General features: G+C 41.5%; 1 protein-coding gene across 1 annotated transcript; it reads right to left on the bottom strand.

The window, feature by feature from the left end:
* Positions 1-1,967: 1,967 nt before the first annotated feature.
* On the bottom strand, positions 1,968-8,652 carry LOC131898789 (zinc finger protein 345-like). Its single transcript, XM_059249985.1, is given in 5 exon segments — positions 1,968-3,348; positions 3,441-3,526; positions 3,528-3,661; positions 3,664-3,993; positions 8,532-8,652. Coding segments are annotated over 5 exon segments (2,043 nt in total). The 3' UTR covers positions 1,968-1,976.
* Between the last annotated feature and the right edge of the window lie 9,681 nt (positions 8,653-18,333).

Genomic DNA, 18,333 nt, shown 5'->3' with positions numbered 1-18,333 from the left:
AATATTTGCATATAGCATAAATTATCTATTAAATAATGTTTGACATTTCAATAAAAACTTTGCCACGGGGCAGGAGAGATGACTAAACAGATGGTGGCCAGCAACCAAATGGCAGGTGATAAATGTCTGTAAGCCAGTCCCAGGAGGTCTGACACCCTCTTCTGGTCTTCACAGGGTGTCTATCAGGCATGCCTGTGATGTACAGACATGCATTCAGACAAAACACCCATACACATAAATAAATTGTATTTAAAAAGAAAAAAACTGCCAGCAGGCTGAGGGGATGGCTCAATGGGGCAAGGGGATGCTCTTCAAGCATAAGGACCCAAATTCAGACCCCCATCATCCACATCAAAAACTGGGCATAGGGCTGGAGAGATGGCTCAGTGGTTAAGAGCACTGACTGCTCTTCCAGAGGTCCTGAGTTCAATTCCCAGCAACCACATGGTGGCTCACAACCACCTGCAATTAGATCTGGTGCCCTCTTCTGGCCTGCAAAGACACATGCAGGCAGAACACTGTATACATAATAAATAAAATTAAAAACTGGGCATAAGCCAGGCATGGTGTGATATGCCTTTAATCCCAGAACTAGGGAAGCAGAGGCAAGTAGATCTCTGTGAGTTCAAAGCCAACTTGATCTACATAGTGAGTTCTAGAATAGCCAGAATTACAGAGTCTGTCTCAAAAAAAAAAAACCAAAATTTTTAATTAAATAAAAACAAGCAAAGGCTAGAGAGATGGCTCTGCAGTTAAGAGCACTTACTGCTCTTCCAGAGGACCCATGTTCAATTCCCAGCACCCACATGACAGCTAATAACTGTCTGTAACTCCAAAATCTGATACCCTCACACAGAAACATGCAGGCAAAACCACCAATGCACATAAAATAAATTTAAAAAAAAAAAAAACTAGCTGGGTATGGCAGGACAACTTGAGTAACTCTAGCACTAGGAGACTCAGAAAATTAAAATTCTGAGGGCTTGCTGGTCCCAATCAATGAACTCCAGGCTCAGTAAGAAAGTCTGTCTCGGGACTTGGGGGATAACTCAGAATAAGGACACTTACCACCATGCCTAACAACCTTTAAGTCCAATCCCTGGGACCCACCTGGTAGAAAGAACTGACTCCTCTAAGTTGCCCTCTAACCTCTGAACATACATGTATGCACACACACATATAAGTATATAAATAAATAAATAAATTAAAAATTTTTAAAGACAGGGCTGGAGAGTTGGCTCACTGGTTAAGAGCACTTATTATTGCTCTTGTAGACGACTGGGGTTTGGTTCCCAGCACCCACATGGCACTATGAATTGTCTGTAACTTCAATTCCAGGGGATCTGATGACCTCTTATGGCCTCTGTGGGCAGTGCATGTAATGTACAGACACTCATACAGGCAGAACACTTACATAGATAAAAATTCTTTAAAATCCTCTTAAAAATAAAAATTTAGTCAGGTGGTGGTGGCACACACCTTTAATTCCAGCACTTGGCAGATGGATTTCTGTGAATTTGAGGCCAGCCTGGTCTACAGAGTGAGTTCCAGGACAGCCAGGGCTACACAGAGAAATCCTGTCTCAGTGGAGGGTGGGGGGAATCTTAAACCTTGTATCAAAAACTAAAGTGAGGTCAGCAAGATGGCTCAGCAGCTAAGGCATCTGCAACCAAGCCTAACCTCCTGAGTTAGCTCCCCAGGACCCACATGTTGGAAGGAGACAACCAACCCCCAAATTATCCTCTAACCTCCACACACGAACCATGTCACATGCACACCCACACATACACATTAACACACACAAAACAAAATGTTTAATGTAATTTAAAAAAATAAAATGGTAGAGAGCAATAGAGAGAGACAACCAATATTGACCTCTGAATTCCACACATGCCATCATGCATGTGCACACATGTACATATGCATACACATATGAATGCATGCACACACGCACACAGCTTGCCATAATCTTTACATCAGGAACGCTTCCCTGTAGTATGAATTCTGTTATGATGCCTAAGGATTGAAGATCTGGAAAAGGCTTTGCCACATGCTTTACATGTGTAGGGTTTCTCTCCAGTATGAATTCTCTGATGTACAGTGAGGTGCGAACAACGTCTAAAGGCTTTGTTGCACTGTCCACATGTGTAGGGCTTCTCCCCAGTATGAATTCTATGATGCTTCCTAAGACTTGAGCTTGTGGTAAAAGCTTTGCCACACTCTTCACATGTGTAGGGTTTCTCTCCACTATGAACTCTGTGATGTCTTCTGAGATCCGAGCCTTTGGTAAAAGCTTTGCCACACTCTTTACATTCATAGGGTTTCTCTCCTGTATGAGTTCGATGGTGGTACATAAATGATGGCCATTTGTGAAAGGCTTTGCCACATTCTTCACATTTATAGGGCTTCTCACCAGTATGAACTCTCTGATGCTCACAAAGTTTTGAAATCTGAGTAAAGGCTTTCTCACACTCTTTACACTTGTAGGGCTTCTCTCCAGTATGAACTACATGATGTCGTTTCAGGCTTAAACCATTGCTGAAGGCTTTGCCACACTCTTTACATATGAATGGCTTCTCACCAGTGTGAATGTTTTGGTGTTCAGTAAGATTTGAAATATGAACAAAGGTCTTACCACACTTCTTACACTTGTGGGGCTTTGCTCCGGTATGAATGGCATGATGTCGTCTAAGAGTGGAACACTTGATAAAGGACTTGCCACATTCTCCAACATAAACTCTCCGGTGTCGACTAAGATGCCAGCTTTGGTTAAAAGCTTGGCCACAATCTTGACATTTGTAAGGTTTCTCTCCAGTATGAATTCTCTGATGTTGTCTGAGGTTTGAACGTTTGTTAAAGGTTTTGCCACACTCTTCACATTCGTAAGGTTTCTCCCCTGTATGAATTCTCTGGTGGTAAGTAAAGGCTGAACAATCAATAAAGGCTTTGTCGCATTCTTTGCATTCAAAGAGTTTCTCTCCAGTATGAATTCTCTGATGCACATTAAGATATGAACAACTATTAAAGGCCTTACCACATTCTTTACATTTGAAAGCCTTGTCTTGAAGGTGGGAACTCAGATGAAGATCTTTTGAGCCCTGATGAAAGACACATCTGTTACCTTTGTAAACATTCTCTGGAAAAGGAATATGTTTACTATGATTTGAACCATGATTAATGTCTTTATGGGTTTCAGTGCATTTATAAGTTTTCTCTCCAATATAAATATCCTGGTAATTATTTTTGATACAGCTCCGACTAACAGTCTGTGTAGTTTCATTAAACATGCCCTCCCTTTCCCAAATAGTTGTATCTGTGTTTTGACTTAACAATGATGGGTAAGAATCTCTGTGAGTTTGAGGCCAGCCTGGGCTACAGAGTGAGTTCCAGGACAGGCTCCAAAGCTACACAGAGAAACCTGTGTCAAAAAACCAAAAAACAATGATGGGTAAGAAAATTCTTTCCCACATTCACTAAAACTGTATATTTTGGCACAAGGCGTTGCTCGTTCACTGCAAAATAATGAATTTTTTTGTAAAAGAACTCTCAAACTGATCACATTCAGAAATACATTCATTTTCTAATCTATCTCCAGAAATGTTTGAATAAAAGTGTAATCCAGTGCTACGTTTTAAACTGTTCAGCTTACTAGTTATACCTTGACCTAGGCCCCTTTCAGATGTCCCCAGTTTCCTTGCAAAGGAAAGGTGCATTTCCAATGTCGCTGGGAACATTTGCTTATTGAAAGGTAGGGCTCTTCCTGGGTACCTGCCATAACCTGAGTCTTTTGGGCAGAGACGTTTGTACTATTGTTAGCCACACACTGTCCACTGTAACACACTTTCTGACCTTCATTCTCACTTACACTTTCCCACTTTTTCCTTAAACTTGAACTGTCAATGCCACACTCTTCATGTCTTCTTATTACTTCTTGGAACGAAAGCTTTATGTTCTCCTTCGATGAAAAGTATTGGGTATAATGAGAAGAGACCACTGAAAGAAATAAAAACAAATGACCAGACTCAGTGAAAATACTGTGCACACACAACATAAGAAATCAGAGCAAAGAGAGGACATTAGCAGAGAAGCAGATAGCAAAACCAAGGCACTCATTACCCACAGGTACCAGCATGCTGACCAAATCCATCTGTAGATGCTGCAAGCCAAAGATACATGAAGTAGGATTTCAGCCGATTATGACAAGCTAACACCTGGAAGAAGCCAAGGGCCTTCCAGAGGTCAAGCTGAGGCTCAAGGAGTCTTGGTAATACTGGCTTTTGATTATTAGCCGTTTCCTACTATGAATTTCTCATGTGCTATTGTAGCTTTTCCATCACTCATTGGGCACAATCTCCCCTCTACTAATGGAATATTTAGATAACCTTCTGTGCAGTGACAAAGCCAGGATCCCTAACTTCAGGCCTTTCTGTCATTATTGTCATTAGCAGCATCTGGCCAGGACCATCCCCAAAAGTATCTTATCAGAGATACCTCTGTACTCTCTAAGAATAATTAAGCATCCAGACTATAGGTTTGAGAAGGCCTGGAAGATATGCTAATTAAGTTTAACTTTCCCCTTTCCAAAGTCTTCTCTCTAGTTTTAGCTCCACCTTTAACTATTAACTCAGAACCTGAGGGTTTCTACTTACAGATATATCAAGCCGACTCAGGCTGCCCAGCCACCAAGAGCACTCCCCTGCCCTGCCAGAAAACCGCAATAGCCAAAATAGTTTTGACAGATAAGGGGCCAAAGGAAAATAAGGAAGTTTTATTTCCACTCGTCACTGACAGACTCCTAACACTTTAACTAACCACTTCTAAGAACAAAGTTGAGCACATAAAATCCCCCTTGCTCAGATATTGACCGAATTTAGAGCTCAGTTGATTCTATTCCCCATTAGTCACCTCCCTTTTGGGTTGCAGATGATGGCTGGCAATTACTGCTCCTCTGTGTAAATCTTATTGCCCCTCCCTTTGACCCTTAGGGAATTCAAGCCTGGCGACCTTGCCTTAGCCAGAGCATTGCTATTGCATGGGTATATAACTGTAAACCTGAGACTTGGGAGGACTAGACTGAGAAAAGAAAGAGAATGGAAGAACTAGATGGGTAAGAACTAGAAAGGAATGAACTGAAACGGGGAAGAACTAGATTGAAGGGCTAGAAGAGAGTATTAGAGGAACGAGATGGAAGATGAGGAAGAGCCAGATGGGGAAGAACAAGATGAGGAAGAAGGAGATGGGAGAGGAGCCAAGATGGGAAAGAACTAGATGGATGAGAACCTAGATGAGGCAGAACTAATATGAAAGAATTAAGATAGAACTTAGAGGGAACAGTAGATACATGTAGAGAGAAATCAGGCAAGAAAGGAGCTAAATAAGAGAGCAGAACAGAAACTGTGTAGAAAGAGAACCGACTCAGAAGAATAAAGTGAATGGAATAAAGAGTTGCATGTATGTAGATTCAATAGAGTACCCTTGGATTACCCCACACCATCCTTAGCCTCCTCCCCAGGACTCTGGAAGAAATTTCCTCAGGGCAGCTCCCCGAGGAAATTTCGATATTTAAACCTTCCAGATGAACACAGCACTTGGGAGGTCATGCAGCCGGGATTGTTAATTTAATAACCACAGCTTTCCAAGCCCCACACAACACTGGAAGTTAGGGAAACAATCTCCACCTCCCTTCCTCTTCCTAAGGAGAGCAAAGAAAGGGTAAAACACATGTACAAACTCCTGGCTTTCTTGGGGACTATCTAAAAACTGGTTTCTATCGACCATGACACAAAAGTCCTACCAGTTTGGCAGTTTGGGCCAAAAGAGACCAAAGGTATAATACCAAAGAAATGATAGCGTACATATATTCAACAGGGGCAGGAGAACAAGAAATACGAGTCAACTTTTTCAAAAAAAAAAAAAAATGCAAGCACATATACAGAGAAAAAACCGTGAAGTATATTTGAGAGGCTTCAATAATTTGGTTATAACTGATTGTCGTATTACCTGGTAGAGTGCACATTACCTTGGTAAACTGTCACACATTGTTTAAGCACATTGAGAAGCAAGCTCTAGAAACATGGTTCCTCCCTGCCCCACTTCAGACCCAAGCATGCTGGTTGTCGCCAAGTGTCCTCCAAAGTCTGGGGATGGGTTGCACCACCCCCAACTCTATCACAGGGAGGAAAAGAGCAGCAAAACAACCCACAGATAAAAACACAGGGCTTTGGTTTTTCTTTTTAAGACAAGGTCTCTCTGTGTAGCCCTCACTGTCCTAGAAATATATAGATCAGGCTGGCCTTGAACTCAGAGATCAGCCGTGTGTGTGTGTGTGTGTGTGTGTGTGTGTGTGTGTGTGTGTGTGTGTGTTATGTGTGTATACACACACACACACATATATATGACTATTGTAGGTCATTTCCAGACCATATATAATACATGGATGGAGACAACGCATAAATTCAGACAGATGACTGTCCTTTTTAATTTCTTAAAATGTACTACTTCTTAGTTTATTTAATTAACAAGTTTAAAAATCTATGTATCTATCATATACACTGTGATATTTTACCATAAATACACATGGTGGACCTAACACATAAATTACTTCACACAACTATCATTTTGTGATTAGAAAAATTTCTATCCATTCTATTAACACTTATCAAGAAGACAAAATAATTACTCATCAAGCTGCACAGCAGCACTCCTGACGGTCTTAAATCTATTAAACGATGTCCTGTAGCCTTTAATATAATCTAGACCTCCCAATGGGCAAAGCCACTGAGGCTAACTTTTCCAGACTCCACATGAGCGAGTCTCTCTTTGGTTTATTTCATTTAATGTAAAACCCAGGGTGTTACTCATGTTGCCTTAGATTACTTTTCTATGGTTGAACAGTAATCTATTGTAATCTAACGTGCCTTTACTCACTTGTCCATGGAAAGCCACCTGGGTTGATTATTTATGCTGCTCTGGACATGGCAGTAAAGCTCCCTATTATGTGGAATGATTTATGTTCCTTACCTAACATCCAGCCATGGAATTGCTGGGTCATGAGGTTGTTCTAAGTTTTTCTTTTCTTTTCTTTCTTTTTTTTTTTTTTTTTTTTTTTTGGTTGTTGTTGTAACTTCTCTACTATTTTCCACAACAGCTTCACTAATCTACTGTTCACTGGTTTAAAAACGGACAAATCTCAGTGAAAATTAACAATATACAGAGACAGGGAGATCTGGCTCAACTGAGAACCTAGAATTCTAGAAATTGACCCTAAAAAAAACTCAGGTTTATGAATTAGCCAAAGAAATCCACCATTTAAAGGATGTTAAATGACCTAAATAAGAACAAAGAAAACAACGGAAAGATGGAAATGAGAAGATGAGCAAAGAGGCAACACATACATGCAAGCAAAACCCCGGTGCACCTGAAGTAAAAATAACTAAAAAAATACCGTCGTGCTTCTTAATAAACTCGCTTGGCATAAGACAGCCTGTGCAAGACCTCCCAACCCCAGCTTTCTATCTCCCCTAGCCTCTTCTTCCCTGGTCCATTCTCTCTCAGGAACTGGTCACTGAAGAACGACCTGCTGGTCCAGGTCACCTGGGCATATAGTCACCGTCTCTTGTTTCTTCACACTCCAAGGCTCTTCCCTTCGCTCTAGAAAAGTGACCATGAAAGACTTACGATGCTTGAGACTCTCAAAAGGAACTAATGACATCTCTATTCCAGTTGTGTGATTAATACAAAAGAAGATTGAACAGGGCTGGAGAGATGGCTCAGCAGTTAAGAGTACTTACTGCTCTTGAAGCACACCTGGGTTCAGTTTCCAGTACCCACATGGAAGCTCACATATATGAAACTCCATTTCCAGGAGATCTACTGCCTTTTCTGACCTTCATGGGCTCCTGCACACATGGGTGCACAGATACTTACTCGTGCACATATACATACACATAAAATAAAGAAATATTTATTTTTTAAAAAAAATATAACAAGATTCTAGAAGTCTGTTTCTCCAAACATTGGTTCTTGAGACTGACAGAAGAATTCTAACTTGTAAATCCTGGGATCTACTTCCAACCACCACCAAATCAAAAGCAAAGGGAAGAAACTATTTTATGATGTAGCAAGTTTTTATACCAGTGAGTTCCTAATAACTACCACAAATGAAGAATGTGTATTACCTCAAGAAATGGAGTGGGCAGCTGGGCAGTGGTGGTGCATGCCTTTAATCCCAACACTTGGGAGGCAGAGGCAGGCAGATCTTAGTGAGTTTGAGTTCCAGGACAGCCAGGACTGTTACACAGAGAAACCCTGTCTCGAAAAAAAAAAAAAAAAAAAAGAAAAAGAAAAAGAAAGAAAAGAAATGGAGTGGGTTACAAGCATATCACAAAAATTTTACCTATACAAATAACTCATTTTTTCCTGAAAAGCAAGAATCTGGACTACACTCATGCAGTATAAAGGTATGCAGGAGATATTCCCTAGAGGAAGGGAATGAATGTTGGCAGCACATTTCTGAGGGAAGCTGTCCTCACCCACAGAGAGCAGGTTTCTGTAATTCTCCACCATCACATTCCTGTATAAGTCCCGCTGAACACAGTCCAGACATTCCCATTCTTCTGGAGAGAAATGAATGGCCACATCACCAAATGTCATCAGGTCCTAAAAGAAATAGAAATAACATATTAACTATTATTAACATTGACAGAGTTCCTAATTTGGCCAAAGATGAAAAGAGCTAGAACTCATTCTGACAGTAGTCTTAATTAATCATTAAAATATTTGATGCAATTATATTTGCTTCTATATTATCTAACTCTGCAAAAAGATGATAAAAGATCCACAAAACCAATGTAGGTAATATTCTTATGAAATAATCAACTTTTTTTTTTTGGAGACAGGGTTTCATTGTATAGCCCCAGCTTGCCTAGAACTCACTGCATGGACCAGGCTGGCTTCAAACTCACATAGATCCATTTGCATCTGCCTCTCAGGAGCTGGGATTAAAGGGTGCACCATAACATCTGGTGAAATAATGAAATTTTAAAGACAGGCATCAAGAAAGGAATAAATATATTAAATATTATATTTATATTTTAAAAAATAAACTAATTGTATTCCTCAAATGAGAAATTCACAATGAGTTACAAGAGTACTCCCAAATTTTAATGTATACAAGCATAAATTAGAATATTAAAATGAAGATTCTGACTCGGCAGCTTCGAGTTGGAAACACCAATGATAATGGTGACACATAATCTTGAACAACAGACACTGGGTAGAACACTAAGACTTGATTTGGGAATTTACATTGAAAAAGTTTTTTAAGGCATTCACATTTTATTATAAACAACAAAGATTACAAATGTTTCTTGATCTTTTAAAATATACTAGCATTTTTTCAAATCTTTTAAAAGATTGTGTCTGTGTATGTGTGTGTGTGTTGGGGGCACGTACGTACACACACACACACACACACACACACACACACACACACACACACACACACACACGAAGGGTGCAGGCCAGAAGAGCACATCAGATTCCTTGGAGGTGGCAGTTGCAGGATACCAGGCTTGTAATGTGGGTACTAGATCCAAACTCCAGTCTTCATTATTGGATAGCAAGCACTCTTAACTACTGAGCCATCTCTCCAGAGCCCAGGTGTTCAAATCTGAATGTCTAAATTGAGAGCAGTAACCAGTAAACGGTAAGGACCAGGTTTTACCCAAGGTTATCTGACCTAGAATTCATACAAAAGAACCATAAAGGCCAAAATAAAGTCTAAGTGTTAAAAGAACATTCAGAGCAATTTTCATAATGGAATAATGGAAATAAGAAAGCAGCAAGACCCAAAGTGGTAGACTTCTTAGAGAAAATACTCGAGTCTTTAAAGAGGTGGGGGTAGCTAAAGAGATGGCTTAGTGCTGAAGAGCATTGCCAATGCAGGGAGAAAGACTAGACATTTTCACTTTGATAAAAGTAAGAAATATGCTGTCAGACAAAACTTACTAATCTGTTTGAAATTATGCTTTGCTTCCTTTTCAGACACTATTAATATGCACACACTTAACAACAGAAAATAAGAGCAACATCTGAGTCTTACATTTTCTTCCGTATTCTTCATTTACAATCTGTTTTACACTATATTTTAGATTTTTAAGACACTTGGAAATATATGGGTTTTTTTTTTCCTCAAAATACAAGGCAAATAATATATCCATGACATGAAGATGTACTACAATGAAAACCTACACACTAAGATCAGCTTCAGGACCTCCACTGGTAAAGCCAGTACCTCAATAAATGTGAGAGATTTCATTCCCCAAAGCAAAACACACAGAGAATTTTAAAAGTTTCTGTATCAACTATGACGGTTTATGCAAGATATTTAAGAAGTTCCCAAGCTAGAGAGATGGCTCCATGGGATCACTTGCTGCTCTTGCAGAGGACCGGAGTTTGGTTCCCAGCACCCACGTCAGGTCGCTCACAACTGGCTATCACTTCTGTTCAGGGGATCCAATGCCCTCATCTGGCCTCCACGGGCATTCCATATGCACGTGCATATGTATACACACAAAAATAACAACAATAAAAAAATTTTAATTCCACAAGATAACGATAAAAGCAACTAACTTTATAATGAAAAATCCGACAGGCAGCACATTAACCTGGTGAGTGAAGTTTTAATCGGCTATGTAGAACAAAGTGGCAGGGAGCAGCAACTATCTGGCTCCAGGACCTATCCTGCCCCACAACCGCTGAGGGAAACCACGCAAGCTTATACATAGGGATCCTCTCCTGAGATCCCGGTGATTAACACACATCTGAAGTGATGCTGCAGGCACACAGCTGCCCAGAAATGTCTCGCTCAGCAGGATCTGAGATCACAACGCAGGGTGGACAACTAGCAGCTCTGCCAGAGACCCCACTGCCTGCCCAGCACCATCCCGGAACGGAACAAGATGGGACCCAGAGTCCCCACTGTCTACACAGCCCCCACCCCGTATTGGAGGAGAGCCGGACCCCATGACCCTAACAGCAGACTCCAGGGCCGACCTGCGGAGCCCGTGTCCTCTCAGGGACTCCAGGCGGATACTCACCATCTCCTGGCTTCCGAGGTATCCGTGAGAATCCGGGACCGCCACGCGGGGAACAGGTCACAGGGCGACAAGGGACCCAAAAACTTCTGCGCCTCTGCAGCACAGGATCCGAAACTCCCAAAGGCGTTCAAGATGGCAGGCTCCAGAGAAAGCCCGAGAGGGTTTAAAACCCTGCCCTCCGCTCTGGCTACATTCGTGATTGGACAGTTGTGAAACAATGTTGGGACCTGGCCTCCGCCGACCCACCCCGACCCCCTCCTGGTCCTCCTATACTGATTCCCTGCAGGTTTCCTTCCTCCTGAACGCTCACTGCACCTGAGGTTCTTTGTTTCTGTATCCTGCATCTGGTGTAAACAGCTAGTATGCAAGAATGTAAAACATCGATGGCGAACTTCTGCCCTTCGGGGGTTTTCCCATTGTGCTGTAAGCCTGTATTTAAGGCCTCCTTCCTCCTTCAATAAACGGCATTTGGCCCTCTGCTGAGACGAATGACTCGCTGTTCTTGTCTCTGTTCTTTGATCCACAGCCCCTCGCTTGGACATGGTGAACGGTGGTGGTAGCGCGGGCGTTACCGCTACAAGACAACACCACTGATCTAATTTTTCTGGCTTTGGAAGACAACAAATGGCACAAGCCAGTAACTGAATGAGACCAGAATGGCAGTTTCTCGACTGCAGCTGATCTGGTTGGGTTTGGGTTTGGGTTTCAGTTGGGTGGTTTCGTTCGATTTTGGTGGACTGAACCCAGCCAGGACTTCTGGCAGCAGCTATGTTAAGACAAAATTTTAACCAGGAGGACCTAGCCCATCAAAAGACATTTTAATTTAATCTTACATAGTCAGATCAATTTATTAATTATATGTCACTATTCACACAAGTAAAATATAGTGATAGATTCAGAGATTTAAAATTAAAGATATAAATCTTTAAATTTCACGTAACTTTTCCAGTCTCTGTTGTTACTGGAGTTTTGGCAAAAACTCCAATCCAGCTCTAACAGACTAGGAACGCTAGGCCACAGTCCCAGTAAACCTGTTAAACAGATGGTTAAGAGCAGGTACTGTCTCTTTCAGAGGACCTGAGCTAGGTTCCTAGCAGCCAGGCAGCTCACAACTGCCTGTAACTCCAGCTCTCCTTCTGGCCTCCTCCAGAACTGCACTCAAGTGTACATATTCCCTGTGCACACACCTAAGTAAAAACAAAGGCTGGCCTGGCGGTGGTGGTACATGCCTTTAATCCCAGCACTCGGGAGGCAGAGGCAGGTGAATCTCTGTGAGTTCGAGGCCAGCCTGGTCTACAGAGTGAGTTCCAGGAAAGGCACAAAGCTACACGGAGAAACCCTGTCTCAAAAAAACAAAAAAAAAACAAAGGCTGGTGAGATGGCTCACAGGTTATGAGCACGGGTTAATCTTCCTGGAGACAGTAGTTCAGTTCCCTGTACCCACATAGCGGCGTGGGGTTCATAGCCACCAGTAACAGCAGGCAGTGGTAGATAGACATGCGTACAGACAGAACACTCATACACATAAAATAAAAATGAAATCTCAAAGAAAAAGAGAAAAGGAAAATAAGGAATTTAATCTGTGTGCACACGAAGAAAAGTAGCAAATAAAGGGTTCCAATGATCCCCCGTCTGTCTTTGTGAGATTCGGCTTTAACTAGAGAAAGAATAGGGACAGGGAATACAGGTATGTATACTTTATCATTCCCGCTCAAGTGTGGTTGGGTTGATGATCAGTTTGGGTTCTGCAAGGTGGACTCAGAGGACCAGTGGTTTCCACAATGACTCTTGCTTCTCTGTGGAGCGTCAACTGTCCTCATTTGGGGATGGTCTAGCCTAGCCCCCCCCCCAATTGCTTAGAATTAATTTTTATTCCTCAGAGGTGGTTTATCAGTCCTGTGGTTTCTGGAATTCAGAGACATATCATTGGGTGTAAAGGAGATAGATACAAAAATGACAGCAGAACTGCCAGGCTTTTTATCCTGATTTTATTTCATGAGGACCCAAGGGAAAATTTAATAATGCTTTTTGGCAAAAGTACATTTCTGAGTACATGTTTTATCGGGAAGCAACTTAAGCTTTGAAATAAGAAGCAATTCCTCAAGGCAGCAATGTCCACTATGCACATAATGTAAGGCCCAAGAGTGAATTTTAAATTTTCTACTATTCACATTTTTAAAATTAAAATTTTGAGACAGCCAAATTGTCAACAATCAATTTAAAAGATGCTCAAAATAAATAACCTTTAGAGAAAGTCAAGGTAAAACCACTGTGACACATGCGTTCATAACTATTAAGTTAGCAACTATCTGAAAAATAAGTAATAATAAATGACGTCAAAAATAGGGAGAAAATGGAACTCTTGATTCTGTTAGGGTTTTTTTTTTCTTTTGTTTTTTGTTTGCTTGGTTGATTTGTTGGTTGTATTATTGGGGTTTGTTGTTGTTGTTGTTGGGTTGGTTGGGGTTTTTCAGACAGGGTTTCTCTGTATAACAGCCCTGGCCAGCCTGGAACTCACTTTGTAGACCAGGCTGGCCTCGAACTCACAAATATCCACCCGTTTCTGCCTCCCGAGTGCTGGGATTAAAGGCATGCACCACCACAACCAGGCTTTTGATTCTGTTTTAAAAAACAATTAGTTCTAAAAATAATAATAATAATAATTAGTTTTAACTCATTAATGCTTAGTTTAGATGGTGTCTTAGTTACTTTTCTGTTCCCATGACAGAACACCATGACCAAGGCAACTTATAAAAGAAAAAATTTCATTTGGAGTTCACAGTTCCAGAGGATTAGAGTCCATGGCCATCGTGGCAGCAAGCATGGCAGCATGCAGGCAGGCATGATGCTGGAGTAGTAGCTGAGAGTTTACATCTTAAGACACAACTATGAGGCAGAGAGAGCTAACTGGGAATGACAGAAGCCTCACACTCAGTGATACACCTCCAACAAAGCCACATCTCCTAATCCTTCCCAAGTAATTAAACCACTTGTGGACAAAGTTATCAAATACGTGGGCCAATGGTGGCCAGTCTCCTTCAGACTACCATAGATGGGGATAAGATCAAAGAAAACATCAGTTAGATTGTGCTTTCAATCCAGTGAAAACCTTTCTGCATTTTTTTTGCTGAAGCATACTTTTCAAGTATTTTTTTAACTGACACATGAAAAGTATACATATTAATGAGATAACATGTAATGTTTTGACATGTCTATACTATGTAACGTATAAATCATGTTAACCACATCTCTTTAAATATTATTTATTTGTGGTGAAATCTTTCAAAGCTCTTCAAACTTCCTGAAGTTCATACTACATGATATTACATGTAGTTACCTTAATGTGGAATAACACAGAATTCCATACTCATCAAAATAACATTTCCCTCTACCCTGTGAACTCTCTCTTCACTCCAATAAGCAACAGTGTAGCATTGACTACTATGAAACCAACCTTTTTAGATTCCATGAGTGAGATAATGCAGTGAAAATTCCTCCCCTGGTGAGAACCAACCATGTCTAACCCCCTCTTCATAAAGTTCAAACAACGAACCAAAGTAAGATTGAGTTCAAGTGCACCCTGGGGAACCAGTGAGCTCATGGAGCTTCGTTACAGAGCATGAGTGAGGGGTTGCTAGCAGGATTGTGGGTGGCCATAAAATATCTGTACTGCAAAGTCTGCACCCAGTACAGATGATGACTTCCCTGAAAAACATCAGTCCTTACCCACATATAAATGTAGTTCTTTACCCCTCATCAAGGAAAGAAACTTCCCTTTGCAATAGACAGAAACCATTACAGAAACCAAAACCTATGAAAATGCAGAGTTGGGAGCCAATCCCAATTGGCTACATCTACAAAACACTCCTGCACCTAAGGCTCAGCAAACACTGCAGAAGAGAGGATGGAAAGATTGTAAGAGCCAGGAGATGAAGGAGTTGGCTGTGAGATTGGGTCTCTTTAGTCATATCAGAAGCTACACCCATGCAGTCTCACCAACATGACTGCCCAAACAGGAGCTGAACAAGGATGAAGCCAATAAACATATTAAACTGGACAAGGGAAAAAGCCTATGGGGTCTCAACTCTACACAAAGAACTATAAGCAACTGAGGAACGCTGGAAGTGGGAGAGGTGGTCTTCTCTGGGGAAGAGCACACCAATTGGTTGCCCAGTACCAAATGGTCAGCTCTGAAAACATAAATCTAAGGAACATTATATGGACTGAGCAGGTTACACTTAGGAATATATATGTATATAATTTGTGCTTGCAATAACATTGAAAGAAGAGACCATGAATTTGGAAAGTTGGGAGGAGTATATGGGAGGGCTTTGGAGGGAGGAAAGGAAGGGGGAAATGTAAATATATTATAGTATCAAAACTTTAAGAAGTAAAAATAAATAGCAATAAAAGTTTTTTGTTGCCGGGCGGTGGTGGCGCACGCCTTTAATCCCAGCACTCGGGAGGCAGAGCCAGGCGGATCTCTGTGAGTTCGAGGCCAGCCTGGGCTACCAAGTGAGTCCCAGGAAAGGCGCAAAGCTACACAGAGAAACCCTGTCTCGAAAAACCAAAAAAAAAAAAAAAAAAAAATTTTTGTTGCCGGGCGATGGTGGCACATGCCTTTAATCCCAGCACTCAGGAGGCAAAGGCAGGCAGATCTCTGTGAGTTCGAGGCCAGCCTGGGCTACAGAGTGAGTTCCAGGAAAGGCTCGAAGCTACACAGAGAAACCCTGTCTCGGGAAAAAAAAAAAAAAGTTTTTTGTTATTTTGTCTTTTTTTTTTTTTTTTCCAGAGCTGAGGACCAAACCCAGGCAAGCACTCTATCACTGAGCTAAATCCTCAACCCCACAATAAAAGTTTTTAAATGGGGCTGGAGAGATGGCTCAGAGGTTAAGAGCACTGGCTGATCTTCCTAGAGGTCCTGAGTTCTAGTCCCAGCAACCACATGGTGGCTCACAACCATCTGTAGTGAGATCTGGCGCCCTCTTCTGGCCTGAAGGGATACATGCAAGCAGAACACTATACATAATAAATAAATCTTTAAATTAAAAAAAAAAGTTTTTAAATGATTGGAAATCTACTAAAAAGACATTAGGGATGTATTGGAAAGTATCATCAAGTTTCCTATTTGTGGCAATGCTACTGGAATAAAATATGGGAAGGTTCTTTGGGAAATGCATATGGACACTGAGGAGTAGAGTCCTGGCATTGGCAGTTTTCAAATATCGATAGTTTGGGATGGACGGTGAAGGAGGAGTGTAACTGAGAAGTGGGTGGACAGGTCGAGGGATGACTCCAACGGGACAAACACTTGCACAATCTCTTCCTCGAGAGTTAGTGTGCTTCGAACCAACATAATACAGCACTGACGGTGTGATGTTACTTCTGTGGTGATATTACATAAGGTTGTCTTATCCCACTGAAGCCAAAGATTCTGCCAGGAGAATCAAGCAACAATGTCATCAACAGCCTGTGGAGGAGGCCATGGGCAGGAGCCAAGGACAATCTCCAGCCATCAGCCAACCAGAAAACAGAGGTCTCCATCCTATATCCTCGAGAAAATGAATCCTGTCAACAGACTGTGAAGTAGAATAAGCTAGAAAAAAAGCAACTATTATACATGATTTATTGACTTATTTACTGACTGACTTAAAATACTATTTATACTGCCTATTTGCCAAGCATGACTTCACGTGCTGCCTGGAACAAAATGACCTGGAGAAATAGCTAAAACAATGGGTCTTTGCCCTGAACAACCTACTGACTGCCACATCTGTAAAATCTTGCTTGTTGGCCCACCCACCTTGTGGTCTTATAGTATAAATTGAGAATACAAATGAGACCCAGCATTGAAGCCTTTCAGGAACTGTCCTGGCTTCAGTCCACCGGCGACATCTCCTCTCTTCTACTCTCATTGGTGTCACGGTACTTATTCCAGAAAGAGTCCTGCAACAACTGAGCAAACTCAGAAACAGACCTCCCCTGGAAGCCTCCATACAAGAATGTGGCTTTGTGAGACCCTGAAAGAGATCTAGCCACGCCTTTACTCTGGACCTCCTGACATGGAGATAAGCATATAACGTTTTAAAGCAAAATGTGTGGAAATTCCTTGTACAATGTGGTAGTTTGAAGGTAACTGGCCCCCATGATCTCATAGGGAGTGGCACTATTAGGAGGTGTGGCTTTGTTGGAGTGGGTGTGGCCTTGTTGGAGTGTGTCACTGTGAGGTTGGCTTTGAGGTCTCATATATATACTCAAGCCATGCCCAATGTCTCAGTTCACTTCCTGTTGCCTGTGGATCAAGATGTAGAATTCTCATCTCCTTCTCCAGCACCATGTCTGCCTGCATGCCTCCATGTCCCAACCACCATGATGATAATGGACTGAACCTCTGAACTGTAAGCTACCCAATTAAATGTTCTCCTTTATAGGAGTTGCTGTGGTCATGGTGTCTCTTCACAGCAATAGAAACCCTAACTAAGACATACAGTAACAGCAAACTAATACTGATAGTTGCAGAGATGGATGAACAGACAAATATAATGTTAACTCTAGTGAACATATGTGGTAGGGATCCATGCTCATCACAGTATTGTGTGGTGATATATTGTGTACCCAATAAAATTTGCCTGAAGATCAGAGGACAGAACAAGCCACTAGATTAAACATAGAGGCCAGGCAGTGGTGGCACACACCTTTAATCCTAGCACTCAGGATGCAGAGATCTGTCTGGATCTCTGTGAGTTCAAAGCCACCCTAGACTACATGAGACTGACTCAAGTCTAGGTGAGAAAACAGAGCCAGGCAGTGGTGGCACACACCTTTAATCCCAGTACTGGGAAGCACACACTCCTTTAATCCCAGGAAGTGATTGCTGGGCAGAGAAAGGTATATAAGGCTTGAGGAGACAGGAACTAAAGTCTTTCGGCTGAGGAAAGCTTTTCAGGCTGAGGAGTCCTAGAGGTAAGAGGTGGCTTGTTCCTTTGTCTCTCTGATCTTTCAGCATTTACTCCAATATTTGGCTCCGGGATTTATTATTATAAGACCATTTTAGCAATTCATGTTACAGTATTGGTTCTGTTTGTGTATGTCTGAAAATTGTCCCTAATAACAAGCTCCTACTTGGTTTCAATTTAAAAAGATGAAAAAGTTCCATATATGTGTATTTTATCTTTTTGTGTATGTTTTGAGGTCTTTCTGGGACCTTGCTCTTGCTAGGCAAGTGTTCTACTAT

This window comes from Peromyscus eremicus, chromosome 1 (genome assembly GCF_949786415.1).
Source record: "Peromyscus eremicus chromosome 1, PerEre_H2_v1, whole genome shotgun sequence".
In the NCBI taxonomy this organism is placed as follows: Eukaryota; Metazoa; Chordata; class Mammalia; order Rodentia; family Cricetidae; genus Peromyscus; species Peromyscus eremicus.
This window is presented reverse-complemented; position numbering and strand designations above follow the sequence as displayed.